This window comes from Puntigrus tetrazona, chromosome 13 (genome assembly GCF_018831695.1).
Source record: "Puntigrus tetrazona isolate hp1 chromosome 13, ASM1883169v1, whole genome shotgun sequence".
In the NCBI taxonomy this organism is placed as follows: Eukaryota; Metazoa; Chordata; class Actinopteri; order Cypriniformes; family Cyprinidae; genus Puntigrus; species Puntigrus tetrazona.
The window spans coordinates 4516318-4537446 of record NC_056711.1 but is presented as its reverse complement, the minus strand read 5'-3'; the positions used below and the strand labels follow the sequence as shown (position 1 = coordinate 4537446).

Genomic DNA, 21129 nt, shown 5'->3' with positions numbered 1-21129 from the left:
AGTAGTGATAATGCAAAAAAAAAAAAATAATAATTTACTGTACATTTATAATAACATATTTCAGGCCAGACTTGGTATCAGTGCAGCAGTATTTGAGCATGCTTATGCGAATACATAAGTGCTTTCCATGTAACTGTGCAGTGAATTTAACCAGCACAAGAAGAACGTATAGAGAAAGAGTGAAAAAAAAAGAGAGCGCGAGATGATAAGGTGCCCCTGATGAAAGACAACAAGGAGTTGGATGAAACCAGTCGGATTGGGGTTTGATGGTTGATTGCAAAAAGAATGTCAACATCACTTCGCAGGATGTCATTCAGTCAAAGGTGTTTTCATAAAACCATCCTCACAAAAAGGGAGGGGAGCGTCGGATGCCTTACGCAACTGTTCCTTCTGAGAAAGGCACCCTGGTGCTCTGCACGTTCCTGTCGGTCTGAAAGGGGCTTCTTTCCCCACCGAGCGTCTTCAATCACTCTCTACGTGCACAAGTGCGGAAAAATGCTTGTAATGAAAGCTGGAAAGATGAGAGATCTGCTTCCCAAACTTAGGATCCACTTCTTGACTGAGAAGCTGAAGCTTAGCCTAAAAGGTTTTTGAACTACATCATATTCATATTTCCACTCGAGTCATTAGCTGTCATTAAAATGTCAAATATAGCCAGATATAGAAAGCGTAGGTGTGTTTGACCTTCAGCCAGGTTCACAGAGAAAGAAAGAGGTGGGAAGTTCAGCGGCTGCTCTGTATTGTCCTCTATACCCACATGCTCTTCTACATCACAAGATGTTCCAGAATTGTCCATCTCTCCATCTGTCTCTTATTTCTGTCTCTCTTTTCCCCTCTATCTATTCCTGTCTAAGCCCAACAGTAGTCTACACACCTTCCAACACAGCCGTCACGTCGCCCTTCCCCTCTTTCCCAAGAAAGAGAGCTTAATTCATCCGGGGAGCTTCATTTGTTGATTTAGATTATGTGACTTTGCTACATTGGCCGCTCTTATCTGTCCCCTTTGAAGTGCATGAATGGTAAATGCTGCTCTCGCTTTCGCTTGTTTTCCAGGATGTTAAGTAGCATACTCTTTGTTTTTATCCAGAGTTACACTGTGACTTTCTAAGACTGTGAGGTGAAGCTTTAGTCTTCTGAGATTTAAGACAACATCCAAGTAATATTAGATTAGATGTTTCTGTGCAAATAAAACCTTTCATTAGAAGCTCATTAAGTTCTCTTTGTTTAGAAGGATATATATATATATACTATAGGTGGAATGGAAACCTAAAAGCAACAAATTTGAAAATGTGCTTTTAGAAATGTAAATTAACAAGCAGAATAACATGCTTTCAATGAAAAGCTGTTTAAAGGATGAAAGCAGGGTCTAAACAACATTTAGCGTGAGCTGAAAATGTGCTAGGAAGATGCAAAATACGTTTCACTAGAGCGACTTTCATTTGGAGGAAAATAAGAACTCAACAAACAGAGCTTTCTAGATCCAAAGCTGTTTAGAGAGAGAGAGAGAGAGAAGAGAGAAAAGAGAGAGAGAGAGAAGACAACAGAGAGAAGAGAGAGAGAGAGAGTTTAGCAGAGAGAGAGAGAGAGAGAGCTGTAGAAATAACAAAGAGAGAGAGAGAGAGAGAGAGAGAGAGAGAGAGAGAGAGAGAGAGAGAGAGAGAGAGAGAGAGAGAGAGAGAGAGAGAGAGAGAGAGAGAGAGAGAGAGAGAGAGAGAGAGAGAGAGAGAGAGAGAGAGAGAGAGAGAGAGAGAGAGAGAGAGAGAGAGAGAGAGAGAGAGAGTATTAGAGAGTTTCACTAGAGAGACTTTCAGAGAGAGAGAGAGAGAATAAGAGAGAGAGAGAGAGAGAGAGAGAGAGAGAGAAGAGAGAGAGAGAGAGAGAGAGAGAGAGAGAGAGAGAGAGAGAGAGAGAGAGAGAGAGAGAGAGAGAGAGAGAGAGAGAGAGAGAGAGAGAGAGAGAGAGAGAGAGAGAGAGAGAGAGAGAGAGAGAGAGAGACAGAGAGAGAGAGAGAGAGAGAGAGAGAGAGAGAGAGAGAGACAGAGAGAGAGAGAGAGAGAGAGAGATCCAGAGAGAGAGAGAGAGAGAGAGAGAGAGAGAGAGAGAGAGAGAGAGAGAGAGAGAGAGAGAGAGAGAGAGAGAGAGAGAGAGAGAGAGAGAGAGAGAGAGAGAGAGACAGAGAGAGAGAGAGAGAGAGAGAGAGAGAGAGAGAGAGAGAGAGAGAGAGAGAGAGAGAGAGAGAGAGAGAGAGAGAGAGAGAGAGAGAGAGAGAGAGAGAGAGAGAGAGAGAGAGAGAGAGAGAGAGAGAGAGAGAGAGAGAGAGAGAGAGAGAGGAGTGAGAGAGAGAGAGAGAGAGAGAGAGAGAGAGAGAGAGAGAGAGAGAGAGAGAGAGAGAGAGAGAGAGAGAGAGAGAGAGAAAAGAGAATCCAGAGAGAATAGAGAGAGAGAGAGAGAGAAAGCAGAAGCTATTCCAACACACAAAGGAAGGACATGACATAGAGACCTTTTTTATTATAATATTAGAGAGAATTTTCACAAAAGACATAAAATGATTTTGCAAAATAATAACTGTGTTTTTAATGAAAGGAGTGTTTTTCCAAATAACAGTAATATTTAATATATAGAATATATTAATATTCCAATATATATATAGGACATGATATATACCTTTTTATATATATATATTTTATATATATATATATATATATATATATATATATATATATATATATTAATATATTAATATAGATATATATATATATATATATATATATATATATATATATATATATATATATATATATATATATATACCAGCACTCTATAGAGAAAGAGTCTCTCTCTCTCTCTCTCTCTCTCTCTCTCTCTCTATATATATATATATATAAATATAGCGACAAGCATCCCGATTACTCATCAGTGTCGCCCTGGAAACCAATGAGGAGTACAAGGTCACACTCTTCTTTGGCTGATCAGCCACAGCTGCTCCCCATCACCGCACGGCCATATATAAGGCTGAGAAATGCTCTCCATTAGCGCTGATCCTAACTTTGTTCCCTTCAGCACCCCTCGGATCACCCAGCCAGGACACGAGCAAGCCGGAGCACCCAGCAAGACGTCACCAGCGCTCACCTTTCACTTAAGCTTCTGTTTAATAAAATCCACCCTCCGGGGCACTTTTTACAAGCTCTTGTTGTATGTTCTTCTCCCGTCACAAATTGTAAAATCGAATCGGACTGCTCCATGCTAAAATAATATTAGTTTAGCACGACTCTTTAAATTTCTAATTTCACGAAGCACGACAAATGATCTTTTTTATATAAGGACATGCATGCGCACACATTTTACAAGCGCTGAGGAATTTTCTCACGTTCATTACTTTGCGAATGTGTTTTAACTGGAGTGATATAATTCATTTTCACTCGGATGTCTGTATACAGTCATTTTTCTGCCCTACCGAGGTGAGCTCGTTGAGTTAGTCAGGCACTCCTGGAAGGTTACCAAGCAACATCCACATGATCTAATTAATATTCATGCATAACAGAGACGAAAAGACTCTTGATAACTAAATTACGCGGCAACTAGTTGCCCAAGTCGCTTTTCAGTATGAAAGCTTACACAACTTGTGTAAAAGGCTGAAGCGATTTAATAATTATAGGGGCTGCAAGTCCATAATTAGCACACAGAGGACCTTGTTTACTAAAGAGCGAGCCTATATTTTCTCTGAATTTGCTCTTGGGTTAATACATATCAATTAGCTCTTATAGAAAGAGGATCACAAGGATACTCATTGTATGAAAGCGAACAGCACCGCAATAGTCTCATGTCGCTTTTTAGGTGAAAGGTCACGAAGCGCACATCCATCTGACAAACAGCTCTCGCAGGCACAAGGTGCGGAAAAAAAACTACAGTAACTACCAGCATGCATTGTTCCTTCACAAGCCCCAGAGCTCCCGCGTCCCTAACACTCCCATACGCCCGTAACAAAATCCCTCAAGAGCCACAGGTCAACAAAAGATGGGCAATCAAGCAGAGGAGCCACATCTATGCCACCTGCTCTTACCATCTATTTTTAGAGCGCTGAATACGAAACAAACAACCACACAATCTACAGCAAGTCAAGCTCAAACGTGTCCCCTTTAACCAGATCAAACTTCTGCGGTTTCAGTCAAAACCGCCACCATGTCCTTCCCCCGATAGGGAGAAGAAAGCTGGCCCTGCACATTTTGTTCTAGAATGTTCTGCATTCAGTTTTTTTTAGGTCCTGGTATGTGCGGCAGGTCACAGAGAGGTAAAATTGGTTCTCATGGGGGAAAAATGCAGTTCTGCCATGCGCTTGCATGCAAAAGCATTAACACGCAGACTGCGTTTCGACATGCAGGTCTCCTGCAATGTAGGGCTTTCCCAAAACGCAAAAGGGTGTCATTCGGATTGAGATCGAAGGCCGTAGGGAGGATAATCTAGGATCTTTATTTATAACTGGTGGAATTTGTTTAGTTTATTTTTTTTGCCATAGAGCTCTGCTTAAACATATTACTGGAGCAACCTAAAGGTAAAGTGTCTCGCATGGAGATTTTTAGACCTGACAAAATGGTAAAATCCTTGAAAAACATCTCAATTTTGGATAAAACAATATTGGAGTTTCCACAAAAATATTAAGCAACAAGGCTTTCAAAATGTTTTGTGGACAGAAATCACAGTATGAAATTTTACAGTTTGTTAAATCATGTGACCGTGAAGATTGGAGTTCAGCTTTGCATGAGTAATAAATTACATTTATATAAATTATATTAATATATTTAAATAGAATACAGTGATTTTAATTTGGAATATTATTGTTTTACTGTAATTGCTCCAATTATTGAGCTGAAGAAACTTTCAGAATATAAAAAAAAGGCTTACCAACCCTAAGCTTTTCAACATTCCTGTATATCAATAAGTTATAAGCAACACGTAAAATATCCAACAATTACTTTGGTCGATGGATGACAAGAAAGGAACTTATCAATTTAATAACTGTACAAAAATGCGATCACTTTCCCTCACCTGTGTCTTTAATATGAGTTTATAGCTTTTTATTGAGTCCATTTTTTTAATCCAAGAGCTACAGAAAAAAATACAGTATGATGAATTTACAAATTTTACATACATGAGTGGATTTTAATTCCTTATAGCTAAGATGTATGACAAGAAATCCACACACACACACACACACACACACACACACACACACACACACACACACATATATATAAAAATTTTTGTGAACCCATGTCCTGCACAATTTATGCTTCCTTTGTTTTTTCCTGTGCTGGGCCAGAACAAAGTCAGAGCCAGATTAGATGGGCCTTCTGATCAATCAGTCTCCCAGCAAGCTTTGCGTGAAATGACCTTCAGTGACGGCAGAGCGTTAGTCCCATCAGGTATTCTTCCGAACTGGCGCCGGAGCTGAATTTAAGGTGTATGACTAGAAGCTCTTGTATGTGTGGGCGCTGTTATTCTTATAACACACAATAAGCCATTCATATTGACCAAATCACATCCTGTCCACTTTCTTGCCAAATAAGCGTCATGTCAGCAGTCTCAGCCGTAAACAAGGGGTCAGACGACTGAGGTGGGTAAGAGACATGAATGGATGTCATGGCAGGCGTCCAACGCCGTGTTCTTAAATAGGACCTAGTCATGGACTGAATGGAGAGGCTTTTTTTTCAGACGACACAATTGGCCCTCCAAATGAGATAAAATATGACCAAAAGAAAAAAAGATTAGATTTTTTGGTTTCTTGAGCCTTGCAATTCAAATAAAGCTCATGCAACCAATGGCTTCTTTTTGCTGAACACCAATAGCACGGAGTCTCTAGAGTAGCTAACAGCAGAGATTATTGTTCATTTTAAAGGGAAAAATAATAAACTCGGTGTAATTAGAACCACTGGACCTTTGATTGACCTATTCTCCTTAAGTGTCCTACTTTCATAAGTACCCCCGTTTCCCTTCAGCCTCTGAAAGTCTGGGTTCAGGAAGGCCAGTTCGGGGAGGAGATGGATTTAATTCAATACAACATTAAACTCCAAATGAGATTCTTCCTGTCTGAGACCAGAAAGAGCTCAGGACCAGGCCGAGAATGGGTGGGTGAGGAAACTCACAGGTCGCTGGGTTCAACGAGGAGAAGAGGTCATGATGACTTGCGCTCCCAGCTTTATATTCCTTTGAACCAGCTACAAAGTGACAAGCTGAAGTTGTGTAAATGACAAACGAATCTGTATCACATTCGCCGTTTTACAGATTCAGCTTGTGATTTTGTATTCATACTGTTCAAAAATATAAGTTTGCATGCTTTTTACATGCAGCTTGTTTTGTAGTGCTGGCATGCATGATTTTATAGGAATATAACAATAGAAGCTGTATTACATTTGCCATTTTCCTAATTCATCTTGTTTAAAAACGTTATAGGACTGCATATTGTTTACATGCTTTATTTTGTAGTTCTTTCATAATATATACATTTTTATAGTGACAAAGGAATCTGTATTAATAGATATTTTTTTTATTTATTGTAGATGTATAATAGATTACTTTTTTATTTTACCAGCATTATTTTGCAGTACCGATAAAAATGCTTTTTTTGATTTATTTATCATTTTACAGATTCATCTTGTAATTTTCTTGCTATTCGGCATAAAGAACATCATACAGGTTTAACTTGTAGTGCTGGCATCAAATTACAAATTCCGCTTGTCATTTTTATACTGTCCAAAAAATTATACATTTTCTTTTTCTTTTTTTTTGAATGCAGACTAGGGATGGTAAGATTCAACGTGCATCTGCAAAAAAAGTTAACGGTAAGATGCAACTATTTAAAGGCTTCATCGGTTTGAATGTTGTTTATGTGCAGCTTTATTTTGTAGTGCTAGCGTCATGCATATTTTTACAGTGAAATCTGTATCGCAATCTGTGTTTGGAAATGTCTCATTTCGTAGTAATATTGTCCAAAAAGATGACCAGATTACATGCATTTTATGTGCAGCTTTATTTATTCGTGTAATTTTTTATGTCATGCGTGCAATTTCACTATAAAATCATGTGTTCGAAACACTGCTGCACATAAAACAACACGCAAACTTACGATATCTTTGGACAGTTAAGACCGAATCCACACGAAAAAAAGCCAGTGATGGACAAAAATGATCCCAAGGAAAGCCTGGCCTTCCAGCCCCAGAAGCACTGCCCGTTGTGTGTGGTTAATGACACACAATTGAGAAGGTAAACAAACTGTCTGGGAACGAATAAATCATTGCACATAGCTCATCAAAGTAAACAACCTGAGGTAAACAAGGCAGACAAGGGCTCCTGTCTCTAGGCAAAATAGCTCCTAAAGATACAACGTACCACGCCAGAGCCCGTTCATGTGATACAGACTCCATTTGCTTTGCTTCAGACCTAATCTGTTCAGGACTGCGTGACAGCCCTCTGAGAAAATAAATGATCTGGAGTCCGGATTAAACTTGAGCAAACACTTGGAACGGATGGCTAATTTTCTGTCCAAAAATGATCAGGCTAAAGTTTCACTAAATTTGGAATGCATCTTTTGTGCATTACAATGGTATTTTGGCTGAAGTGAACCATTCTTTTGGTTACTTAACAATGATGCTGTGTCTATGAGTGAGACAAACAGAAGAAGTTTACGGTTTGGAACCAAACACTGCCTGAATGTTGCTTGACCTTTGGCCTTTTTCAGCGGCCAGCTGCCTGGCGATGGATTTACCTGTAAATGACCCCATTCTGGTGCAGGAACATGAGGGCTGAGGTCACCTCGGCAGCGTAAAACCGCGAACGGGCTTCATCGAATTTGCGCGAACGCTGGATCTGGAACATCAGATCGCCGCCATTCACGTATTCCATGACGAAGAACAAACGGTCCTAAAGGGAAGAAACAGAGCAAACTGGTTAATTGTTTCACTTAATAAATGCTAACCGTTTCATTTTACCATTTGAAATAACTGAACCATTACAAAGAAACATCTTAATGTCGTTTGCCTGAGGCTATGGATTATAGATAATAATGTTGCAAATAATATTCATTTTCTTACACAGACCAGAAGCTGAGCTTCACAAGACCTTAATATATTGCCAAGAGCCATGGATATTAATTATGTTTTTTTTTGACTCACAAAAGACCATGTTTCAGCATAAATAGAGTCACCTATATCTTGGATAGCCTAAATTTCAACTATCCCTTTAAAAGTTATTGGATCCATTTAATACAGTGATCCATCTTTCATAAACCTTTAACAGAACCATAAAAAGTCATGAGAATCATTAGTTTCTGTTTCTTATTTTTCGCCCCGACAATTACTGAGACATGGGGGAATGCACTTTCAAATGAAAATATTTTTTGAGAGATTATGAAATCGAACTATTAACCGCAACTGGGTTTAAAAGACAAGGCCGTAGAATAGAATATAAATGTTGGGAAGTTCAGAGTCAAAGACAGCCTTAGAAGAATCCAGAAGTCTTTCTCAGAAAACATGAACCCGTTGCCCTGTACGGCTGAATAGAGTATATCTCATTATCTTCAGTGGGTCATGCACATCGTTTCAAAGAATCAAGATGTATATCAAACCCACACAAACTGCCAGTCCAGCTATGTGACTCATGTCCTAGTCAGCAGACGTAAAGATTGGCTAAAGAAATATGCTGAAAAATGAATGCACATACTCATAGGAGAAACAAATGAGAAAAACAAAACAAAAACCTAATATTGGAAAAGGAGGCTTTAATGCATTGCTTGCCATCTAAACATTAAAAAAGAAGAAGAAGAGGTAATCTGCTAAATAAACACAGAATGACATGCAATGAGTTCATGGTGCATTTTTTGTGCATTTTATCAAAACATTTGACTATAGAGAATATTTCCCTTATTGTTCAATCCCTCTCATATTCCTCGCTACCTGTTTCTTCTCTCACATTTTAGACAAGAATGATTCGAAGAGAAGTGTAGGTGATGTTTTCAGCCGTCGCAGGCCTCGTACGACTGCCTCGCTTTGGTGCTATGAATGATACACTGATATTTTTGAATTGAAATCGTGATTTCATTGTAATCATGTGTCTTACGTAATTACGGGCCAGTCTGCCCTGCTTGTCCTTTTGTAATGAAAGCGAATTTAAACAGGATGCTGAAATAGTTTGTTTAAAATGTGCCCAGAGTCACAGCAAAGGCCCACCCAATCAAATGCCAATAAACATTTCCTGCCTCTAATTAGAAATGTACAGATACTGGCGTCCCCGCGCCGTGCAAGAGAAAAGGTCCGATCGACAGATAACAACCAAGACCCAACAAGCCAGTCTAACAGAGTGTATCATATCTGTGCTACATATGAATGAGTGTTAAAGTACAACTTAAGGCTGGAATACACAGCACTTTACTAAGATTTTTGCCCTGATTTACAGTCTGGGCTAGTTGAAACTAGCTGTTAAAAAATCAGAGGCAGATTTGAGTTGACAGATTTCACAGAAAATGTCGTTGCGTGTGATGGTCACACGCTGATTTTTAACTTCTACGATTCCTTCCTGTTTAAAACATATGCGTTGCAGCGGTTCAGAATTGAAATACATGTGGAGTGTTGCTAAAAGTTAATGCTCTGTCATGCTGAAAATATATCCTACACCAAATCCAACCCTAAACCTCCAGATAGTGTTAATGCAAAACTGATACAAACATTGTTGATGCAACTATTTCATTTCAACTGTCTTTTACACAGATTTGAACTGTTTTGTTGAACCTTAGTTACACAGGATTCAAACCAGAGCTCTTCGTCTCTCAAGTACATCTCTGTACTCCGTGAACTACCGAACAAACCTTCCGTCAGTGAAAAAACACTGGATATGCTGGATAAGCTGGATATGTGTGACGCTAGCATTCAAAAGCATCCGTTTTCAAATAGCCCAGCATATTAATATTGCTTTGAAGTCACAACATGATATTCTTCAAGGGATTGTGTGAAATGTGCGCTTTATCAACTTTATTTACTGCCTCTAAGTGTCCGTTTCTTTGGGAAACTGCAGTGATATGTACTTGTTAGCATTTCGTGTCCCGCTAAAAACTGCACCAAGGCACGTTTATGCCATCAAGAGAGTCAAGAAAGTTTGTTGCACTCGGAATGATAAAAAAATAAAACACACTTTCTATGACGTTGCTTGAGAACAGTCACGAAGGTATATCACCTAAAGAAAAGGAGCGCAAAAGCCGAGAGTCACTGAAGCTTTCTGCCGCTAGCTGCTGTTGGCTGAAGTTGTGCCCCACTTTTCTTCAGGGTAATTGTTGTTCCCCACAGTGAGATTACCACACTCCACATTATCTTAACAAATGGCCAGCTTTGTTAGGCTGATAGCAACAGGAAATAATTATAATTTCAGTACAGAGTGTATTGTGTGTGTGGCCCTGGACATTAATCAAGAATGTTTATCCTAGTCCAAAGCTATGGCTTATAAGAGCCAAATACAAGAAGTCCAGAAATCCAAGACTACTAATAAACCCCTTTCTGATTTTATAAAACTTTCCTCAGCATAAGACGATGTGCATTTTTATTCATTAATGCTATTTATTATTTTAAACGTATCAGAGTCCTTAATCCGTAGCTTTCTCACTTCAGTTCTCACTTCAGTCACTCCAGTTAAAAAAAAAAAAAAAGCATTTTAAAATTCACTACAGACAGACATAAGATCATGTACTCTACACAACAGAATATTTTTTCTTCGGTGTGACGATCATTCAGAAATCATTCTGGTATTATCAATTATTATTTTTGCTTTATTATTAAAGCATTTCTTATTATTGTCAATGTTAAAAATCACAAAAATATTTTAGATAAAAATGATTCATTATTGTAACATAAAAATCATTACTGTTACCTTTGTTCAATTTTGAGTAAAATTAATACATGTTCATCGTGGTTCCTACAAAAATATGAAGGAGCACAACTGTTTTCAACATTGATGACACTGAAGACTGGAGAAATTGTAAGATACCAATGTAATACACAAAGTATGCATGCATACCGATTTGACCAGTAGTGTACCTGCACAGGAGGTGAGATACACTAGGATACTAATGTAGGTGTGCAGTGTATTTATTGAAACACTTGCATTTTATAATAATATACTGTGAAAACAGTTTTGAATGGAAAGGGCCCTTGCTGTGTTGGCTATGAGGGCCTTTTCTATACAAACAGAGTAATTTTCTCTCTCTTTGATGCTTGCTGTTCAGGTGAAGGTGAATGCCGTGCGCTGTGTGCTGCATCAGAGACTCGAATGATGAAAGCTGAGACACCGTGTTTCTGAAGCAAAGCTTTCATTCAGAACAAACGGCCCTCCCTCCAGCCCTTAACCTCAGTAATCACAATCAAAAATTCAGAGAAAAACTGTGCGCAAAATGGCCTATATGTAGAAAATACCTGTCACGTCTCTGGACTCTTTGTTTATGTTTTTGTCTTGTGCCATGTGCTCCCTGTGCCCTGCCTTCCCTCCATGTTAATTATGTCATTGTCATCAGCTGTGTGTAGTTAATTTAGTCATTTAACCCGGTGTATTTAAGTCCTGTGTTTTCAGTTCCGTTTGTCCGATCTCGTCCATAGTTGCGTGTGATTTTGTTCTGTATATCTGCCTGCCTGTATGTATATCGTTTACTTTCATCCCCGAATGTGGATTAAATACTTTATTTTCATTTATACGCGTTGTTTGCTCTCCTGCCTATCACACCCGTGACAGAAGATCGGACCGTACAAGAGTACAAGTAGTAATAGTATAGTGGCGTTTTTCTTTTATTTTGAAGATGTTTTCACCCTATCAAGACCCCAACTTCCTCATCCTCCTGCTGGAGCAGGGGGAATGCTCTCTCGAGGAGTATACCGAACTATTCCTCCATCTTGCTAACAACTCCCGTTACCCGGACAGCTTTTTGTGCGGAATTTATTTCCGCGGACTCAACAACTCCAGTCAGGCGCAGCTGTCCGGGAGCGGTCCTCGAGAGAGCATCGCCGCTTACGTCGAGTGGGTGCTGGTGTCGTGCAAATCGTCGATGACTGTTGCGCTGGAGGACACCGACACCAGTCCCACTCAGGATCCAGAGCCCAGCTCAGCCCTTCACCGCAAGGTCGAGCCCCAGCCTGAGCCCACCGCTGACACGGGGGCGGAGTCGAGCGAGACCACGGACCCATCGCCAGAGAGAGCGACAGAGCCGTGGAGCGTAACAGGACCCGAGCCGTATACGTCAGACCAGGTGCGCGAGCCAGCAACGGAGCTCCCCGCGGTGGAGTCAGCCGTCTATAAGGAGAGCGCGGAGTGGAGCTCCGCCCACTGCACATCGGCTGAGGGTGAGCTGATTTCCCACCTAGGGCTGCTGGATCCCCAAGAACTCCCTCCATTGCCCGCGCCACGCGTGCGCTCCGTCCCCGCCCGCGCCGCGCCGCGCTCCGTCCGCCCGTCCGCGCTCCCGTGCCCGCCGCCACGCGCTCCCTCCAGTGCCCGCGCCTTGTGCGCTTCCAGTTTTCCTCTCCTCCCACCCTGGTCATACGCCACCGATGGATCCCAGCAGCCCCTGCGCCACCCTCAGCTTACCATCTGGAGCTCGCCACGGGTCTGCCGGTCTCCATCGCCGCCGAGGTTGAAGGATCCCCGCCTCGCCGTCCTGCCTCCGAGACCCAGACTCCTCCTCGGCTCGTGAGACCCGTCGGCCCCTGGGCTCCTAGCTCCCTCCTCTCCACCGTGGTCCGTCGGTCCACCAGCTTCACCAGGCTCCATCGTCCCTCCGGCTCCGCCTTGGTCTGTCGTCGACCATCCGTCGCCTCGGGATTCCTCTCCTCCGGCTTTGCCTCGCCCCTCCATCCCCGGCTCTGTCAGGCTCCTCCTTCCTCCAGCTTCACCTCAGTCCTCAGTCGCTCTGGCTCCGCAGCGCCCTTCCCGCCCCCCGTCTCCGTGTCAGTCGCCGCCGGGCGGCGCCGCTTGGACCTCCAGCGCCGACGTCACCCTGGCTCTCCGTCTCCGCCTCAGTCTCTCCACCACCTGCTCCGCCACCATCGGTCGGCCCGGCCCCATGGAGTCGATGGCTGTTCCTCCTCCATGGCTCCTCCCTCCGTCAGCTCCACCGTGGACCACCATAGCTGGGCTCTGGATCTCCTCCTGCTCCGGACTCCTCCTGTCTCCTCCCTGGCTCCTCCCTCTGTCTGTTCCTCCCTGGACTCCTGTCTGTTTGCCCCCTGCTGGGGGCCGTCCTCCACCGGAACCTCCTCCCAAGATCCTGTATCCCCAGTTCCCAGTCGTTTTGTTTCTGTTCCTCTTTAGGTGCGAGGACGCACCTTCCGGGAGGGGGGTGTAATGTCACGTCTCTGGACTCTGTTTATGTTTTTGTCTTGTGCCATGTGCTCCCTGTGCCCTGCCTTCCCTCCATGTTAATTATGTCATTGTCATCAGCTGTGTGTAGTTAATTTAGTCATTTAACCCGGTGTATTTAAGTCCTGTGTTTTCAGTTCCGTTTGTCCGATCTCGTCCATAGTTGCGTGTGATTTTGTTCCGTATATCTGCCTGCCTGTATGTATATCGTTTACTTTCATCCCCGAATGTGGAGTAAATACTTTATTTTCATTTATACGCGTTGTTTGCTCTCCTGCCTATCACACCCGTGACAATACCACATTAGGCGTTTTCATTTTTATCTATTTATATGATTTAAAAAATACATAAAAATATTGTGAAATATTAATACGATGTAACCTGTTTTCTGTTAGAATATATATTTCTGTGATCAAAGCTGAATTTTTCAGCATCATTACTCCAGTCTTCAGTGTCCCACGATCCTTCAGAAATCATTTTAATATGCCGGTTTTCCGATCAAGAACTATATAAATAACATCTTTTATTTACCATTACTTTTGTATTTAACCTTCATCGCAGTTTTAGCTCAAAGCAATAATTTTAAAGGTGCTTCAGCTAAATTTTTGATTTATCTTCCAAAAAAACATGGTGTTATTTGCTCTAATGTCTTTATGAAGTTATGAAAGGTGCCCCTGAAAATGAATTACGGTGGTTAATATTGGCCCTTAACAATTAAGTTACTTTCTAACATCAACGTCAACAATTAAGTTACTTTCTAAAGTGGTCATAGTGGTTTAGATCAATATCTCTGTCAATAAATAATGCAACAAATGGCAGAAATACAATACACACATTATTTGGGCAGAAAAAAAGCAGTGAACTTGTGTGTAGCAGTTAACACACGCTGCTACCGGTGACTCTTATCACACACTCCTCTGGCCAAGAAGCTGTCGTTTTTCATTTCACGGTGCTTGTCATTACAGCAAGAATGTCTCTCGCAAAACAAAACAGTCTTCACCCAGCTTACACGCAGAAGCCATGTCGCTCTCTGTCCATCAACTTCTCTTAATTGGCCTATTTGGATGCTTTTTCAGGTTTAAGCACGCCGCTAGGTTTTATATAAAATGCTACGTTTGAGTACATTCGGGTTCTGTGAGGAATGTTGACACAGAGAAAAGCTTATTAAGCTCAGTGTAGCGGAGGGTGATGAAAAAACAAGACGCACGGCTCAGTGAGTACATGATAAGTTAACAGCATGAGGTATTCTGTTGGCCTTACACGGATGCAACCTGATACCGCACAAATATGATAACAATTGGATATTTATACACCTAGTGCACTGTAAATGGGGCTAAACATGAACTGGAGATGTTTTGATCTTCTGATAAAAAGAAATTATAGTCTCTGCTAAAACAAACGCTAAAATTCATCGAAAGGTTCATCTGCCTGTTACGAGGTGTTACGCCACAGGACGTTAAACACAGAATATACATAAATGTTGCGAGCTTAAATCTGCAGTAGGAGGTAAAATGCTGCAGTTTCTTAAAGCCCATGCTTGAGGAAATGTCTTTTTCCTGTTGTGGTGCCCCGCTTTGTGTCTTACAGGATTAAAGTGAGGCACTTTCCTGTAATAGCCGATAAGCAAAATGTACAGTAATTCAAGGGAAAAAAAGGATTTCATTCTATATGTTTATTTGAGGTATATTTTAAAGCATATTTTAAATCCTTTTGCATGGTTCGATGCATGGTTCAATATAGTTTTCGAAGAAATTTTCCTCAGTATGTCTATATAATTGAGGAAAACATTATTTATATTAACAGAAATTAGGAGTGTTGATATATTAACCACAGCTGTGTGAATCCAGAAGAGAGAACCTTAATATTTGCAAAGAAGTATGTGCATTTCTCAAAAGAATTCATACAAACAGCATAATGGACTTCCTGCAAAAGCCTGTAACGTACTCAAAATCTTTAGTTCATCATTCAAAAGTAAGTATTTATACAAAGTCCTTGCGTTGTTTTTCCACAAACAAGATGTCAAAAAAAGTCAGACGAAGTCAAAAGGTTTAGTCACTAATGAATGAGAATGTTTCGAAATGTTTCGATCCTGTAAGCGAGTGCTGGGAACCTTGACACATTACCAGGTTGGGGTCTCAAGGCAATGTGAGAATCAGCCAGATCAAACTCTAGGCATGATTCTTTAAACGAAAATGCATGCAGATCCCCCATCCTCTTCATGAAAGTGAGCGGGAGTCTTGACAAAACAGATATTCAGATCAATTAAGTTAAGCAGCTCAAAGGGATCCCTTCGTAGTCCCGAAAGAACAACGGAAAGGTCTCAGAAAGGGATTTGGTGCAATCTAGGAACGTTTATCCTTCTCACACCACAGAGGAACCTGACACTCAGGTGATGCCTTCCCAAGGCCCTCCACTGCATCATGATCTGTAAAGTAGAGGGGAACAGCCTCTGCTCCAACTTCCTCTATAGAAAAGACAAAAGCAACAAGCTGATCAATGAACAGACCCCATTTCAGAGCATAGGTCTGCCTAGTAGATGGGTCTCTAGTCTGAGTGATTATATCCACCATGGCCTACAAGGCCAGCAAAGTCTACTGCATCTGGTCTAGAAGCCAGACATGCAGGTTGCATAGATATGCGGGTACCAAACTGTCCTTGCTCAGGGGAATCTTCCAGGGGGAGGCTGTCAAGACGAGAATGAAGTCTGCGAATCAGGTTCGGGTGGGCCAGTATGCAACCAACAGAACATGCACCTCGTCCTCCCTGATCTTGCACAGGGTCTGTGCAGGGAGGCTCACTGGGGGAAAAGCAAACTTGAATGAACAGAGGCGATTCGGTACTGACTGTGTGCGCTCATTTGTAAGGCGCGCTGTCATACTGACCGAATCCAACTCTATGCAGAGAAAAAAGATGCTCTGCATGGGGAAGAGCTTGCTGAACCGGCACCATCTTTTGGAAGTTCTGCAGGACAACGTTGGGAGGGGTCGGATGTCCATGAGGGCTTGCCAGGCAGAACATTCCTGACCGTGATCCTCAGGTCTCCTTTGCCACAGCTGCAGAGTCTTTAAGACCCACCGAACTGGACTGGGTAGAAGGCAAGGTTGGTCTCATAATAAATGAGGTTGAAGTGAAGCTATAGGCATGCGCTCACACTATGGGCACAAGCCATCCACAAACGCAGTCTCAACATGTTTATGGCCCAGGCATGTGAGACAGCAATTCTGTCCGTCGTCCAAAGTAAGGAAATCCATGCATGCTGTAGAAAATTGCTCTTTTAGGTAGATTGCCCTGGGGAGGACCGCTGCACAAAAATTGCGCAATGAAGGGCGATCTCTCCAATGAAGAGGAGATTCTTCTTCTTCTCCTGATCTGAAGCGCTCGTCTCCAAAGCAGAAAGCTGAATTTTAAAAAGTTGCACTCGACAATTCTCATTGGCCTTTTACTCTTAGGATCAGAGGTGATTGGGTTCCCGAGCGGGCCCCCATGACGTTAGTCGACATAACGTCACAGCGACCGATTAAAAAGGGAACTATAAGTACATTTTGAGCAACATGATATTAACAACTAATAATGTAGGAAACTGCAGACAACTGTACTTAATCAGTTGCGAGAACATATCAAAGCAATCACAATTTGTTCAAAAGAATAAGAAACTGCTTTTATGATGTACACACGTGACTAGATTTCATTTCTAATCTGAGAAATGCACCAAAGCCACTGAAAAATATTGTATTTAACGGTAACTTTTTTGTGATTCCAACAAAGTGGTTGCCAAACAAAACACAAAGTAAACAGAAGTGTAAGTTTGTAGTGTAATTTACAACGGCTTCGAACCTGGCTCATCAGAATCAAAACGTTCTTAAGAGGACATTTTTTACCCTACTTTTTGTGATTACAGTAATACCTGTCAACTGCCATGATATACAAACCACATTCACCGCAAAATACCTGTCTTCTTTCTTCACATTGTAAAGCCCCCAAAGACAGATCTCTCTCCACATTTAGAAGGAATTCAGTCTAGTTTGTGAAATAAAAACAAAGTTTTTTGCTTGTAAGAACAAGCTGCAGTTGCACATTTAATTCTATTCCTCAAGAATACATTCCTACATATTATTATGAGAAAGTACAAAATCCATTTATCACTCAAGAATATTCCATTAAGGGCACTGAAAAGCACACACATTTTGGATTTGATCCATTAACAGAGTCACTTCTCACTTGTAAATGGAGATTTAAAGAGATAGCTCACCCAAAAAGGAACATTCCATCATCATTTATTCACCCTCCACTTCTTCTGAACCTGTATGAGGTTTTTTTTTCTGTTCCTCTCATATTCTGAAGAATCAAGGCAACCAAGCAGTCAACAGTAGCCATCGACTTCCATAGTATTTTATTCTATACAAATTGAATGACTACCTTCAACCAAGAGAAGACACTCATATAGGTTTGAATATTTCCATTTTTGCCCGAACTATCTCTTTAAGGACCGTAAATCAAAGCATGTATCTGTGATATGTGTCTTCTTCAGTTGAAGTCCTGACAGGCATGGCTGCCTACACAGATGTCACAAAGTGAACGGCTCAATCTGACTGCTATTAATGGAGCGACTGCAGAACATAAATGTGAGGGATCCTAGCCAAGACATCTGGGAACGTTTCAACCTGATGTTCAAGACCAGAGATGAGCCAAAGACGGGAAGAAATGTCATTCCACGACCTCGGTTAAGAAGTTAAGTGTGGGAGTATAAACTAACCAGCTCGGAACAAGTGTTCATAAGAACTTCATCCAAAAAAGCACGGGGGAAAATGATTTCATTAAAAACAATCTTAGAATTTCTTTTTGTCTCGCTCTTTTACTGCCTGAGGTTTTTCAGCTCCATAAGTTTCCATATGCGCTTTGGCTGCTTGTATAATGTTATTTACATTGCTTAGCTGTAATTAGGTGGATAAGAGCTGCACTGTGATCCTGAGGCTGATTGCTGTCTGAAAACCATGATAAAACTCTAGTTCATTAGCAGGAGCGACCTTTCTGCTCATGTAATGCCTTCACATTATAAAGCATAATGCATCGACATTTATGCTTCTGGTGGCCAGTTTTATACAAAAAGTTGAGTTGTATTTATGGTATGCATTCATCAGAGAAGTGTGTTCCCTGGATATTCAACTCATTATGAGCTCAGACTTGCTAGAATATATATATATATATATATATATATATATATATATATATATATATATATATATAATATATACATTACATTACACACATATAAAATTAGCTTTGATAGGTATTAAGAATTTTTTTACTACCAACATTACCAACAATTTTTTTATTTGTGAATGTAATAATGTGATACAAATGCAGAAATATACCATTGAATATTTAATTTTAATATAAAATCTTGATTTATGGACAAATTGTATATCAACTAAATTTACACTACTGTTCAAAAAAAAAAAAATTAAGTTAAATATTATTAGTGTTACTCATCAAAGATGCAATATATGGATCAAAAGTGACAGTAAAGACATTTATAATTTTACAATGTAATCATACCACAAATAAATGCTGCACTTTTGAACTTTTTTAAAGAATTTTTATCAAAATGTTTAAAATATTTAATTAAGATATAAAACAGGCACAACACAAATATTTCAAATATATAATAAGAAATGTTTCCAAAACAACAAATCATCATATTATAATTATTTCTGAAGGATCATGTGACACCGAAGTCTGGAACAATTATGCAGAAAATTCTGCTTTGCATGGCAAAAATAAACTACAATTTAAACCGTATTTAAATAGTAAACAGGTATCTTAAACCTGTACCTCAAAAACATTAAATATTTCAACAATAGTTTATAATGCATATGCAAAGCATTATAAATTGCATATGCTATAGATTTAAACTCGCTTTACTTTCATTTTATTTCACTCTTTTATTTTGTTCGATATACGCATCGCATCCTTTCATTGAGCACTGGAAGCGATGGGTTAAATATGGGGGAAGTCTATCGCAGGGTTACATAAGCAGGGATCAGCACAGGACCTCGACCCTGCTGATGCTGAGGCTGTTTCTGAGGGTGAGGGGCAGAGCGAGTCCGGGCAAAGGCGTCCTCAACAGTGCCTGATGGCAAATTAGGCATTGAGGGAACACGAAATGGAGCGAGAAACGGAGCATGTCAACAAGAGGTCAGCCTGCCATGCTACGTGTGAGGCAACAAAGAGCTGATGAGAGAAAACAAGAAGAAAAAAAATGAAAGAAAAAAGAAAGGAACACACACCTGCATTCATTCACTTCAAGATCTGATTAAACGTAAAACGCTGCAGACCGCAAAGTGTGTAATCTGCGGATGAATCAAATCTTTACCTAATCTGCCATCATTAGGTCTATAAATGTACACTTCTGACCAAAACTCTCTCAATTTTCTGACTTCTGAATTTTTTTGGAATCATATATTCGACATAACGCAGCATCAGATGTCGCTGTGTTAGTCATTACCTGTACTGTAATAAGCAAAATACTGTAATGCAAAAATATTTGGTCCAGGTGGGCCAAAGCGAGAAGTGTGTGTGTGTGTGTGTGTGTGTGTGTGTGTGTGTGTGATGGAGAGTTGAAAAGAAAACAAACAACATATGGAATACACATCAGGCCGATAAGCATCAGAAGCACATTATGTAAGGCTAATGGCAATCACCTTCTCCTGGTATAAAATAAACACGAGAACAATTCCCTCCAAAACAAACTTCAGTTCAAAGCGTTTACCGATATAAAAGCCAATTATTACATTTTGTTAAAAGCACGGTTAAAACACATAAACATTCCCTATATACTGTACTATAGATACTTTAGTATCTATAGTTAAATTCTCAGTAAATTAACGCCAACGTTTTATTCTAGGTGTCACGGTCAAATGTTTTCTATTTGAATTTACTCTAAAATGTTATTTATTTCTGTTACGCAAAGCATAAAATTTTCAGCATAGTAACTTCAGCCTTAAGTGTCACGTGATCCTTCGGAAATCATTCTGTTAGGAGGATTCGCTGCCCAAGAAATATTTTACATTATCATCAATGTTGGAAAACTTCTTTTTCTCAGGATTTATTAATGAACAGAAATGTTAAAGAACAGCATTTATTAGAAATATAATTCTTTTTGTAACATCATAATAATCACGCAGTGAAAAGCACATTAGTGTTTCACGTTTTTAAGCCATGCTCGAGACTGATAAACTATTTATATATAGTTTTTCTGCAACACTAAAAGGCTCTGCATACCAATGTTTATGATTACATTCAAGAATTAATATGATATCAAATATCAGCACGCGAAAAGGCTATAAACTGTAAGGTTTTTGGGTCAAAGGGTCATTAAAGTAAATCTAAATTATCTTTGCATGTAACAAAAAACCCAAATTTAATTCATTTATTATTATTTTTGTCAAATGCAAACTGTTAACAATTAAAAATCCTAAAGCTGAAGTCATTTTGACAGTTTACCCTACATATAAAGAGCTGTTCTTCTATCTCTCCGCTTTTTTTCTTGAGAAATATTAATGAAAATGTTGAAGCTAAGTCGTAATTAAAGTATATGGCTTTAAAGTGTTTGTTTAATACCTGCCACACACACACACACACACACACACACACACACACACAGCTTATATAAGCATGCCCCCGCATCTCCACGTTAAGAAGTGGTCAAAATTAGCATAATGCTGCCGAACGGTCACACAAAGAAATAAG

At 40.3% G+C, this 21129-nt stretch overlaps 1 protein-coding gene across 2 annotated transcripts in view; it reads right to left on the bottom strand.

Moving 5' to 3' along the window:
* The window catches only part of prkceb (protein kinase C, epsilon b), a 73090-nt gene that overhangs the window by 10063 nt on the left and 41898 nt on the right, over positions 1 to 21129 (bottom strand). For both annotated transcript variants that reach the window (XM_043255803.1, XM_043255801.1), the window contains exon 11: positions 7760 to 7914. In XM_043255803.1, the coding sequence (XP_043111738.1) occupies positions 7760 to 7914 (155 nt within the window). The remainder of the gene's footprint in view (positions 1 to 7759; positions 7915 to 21129) is intronic.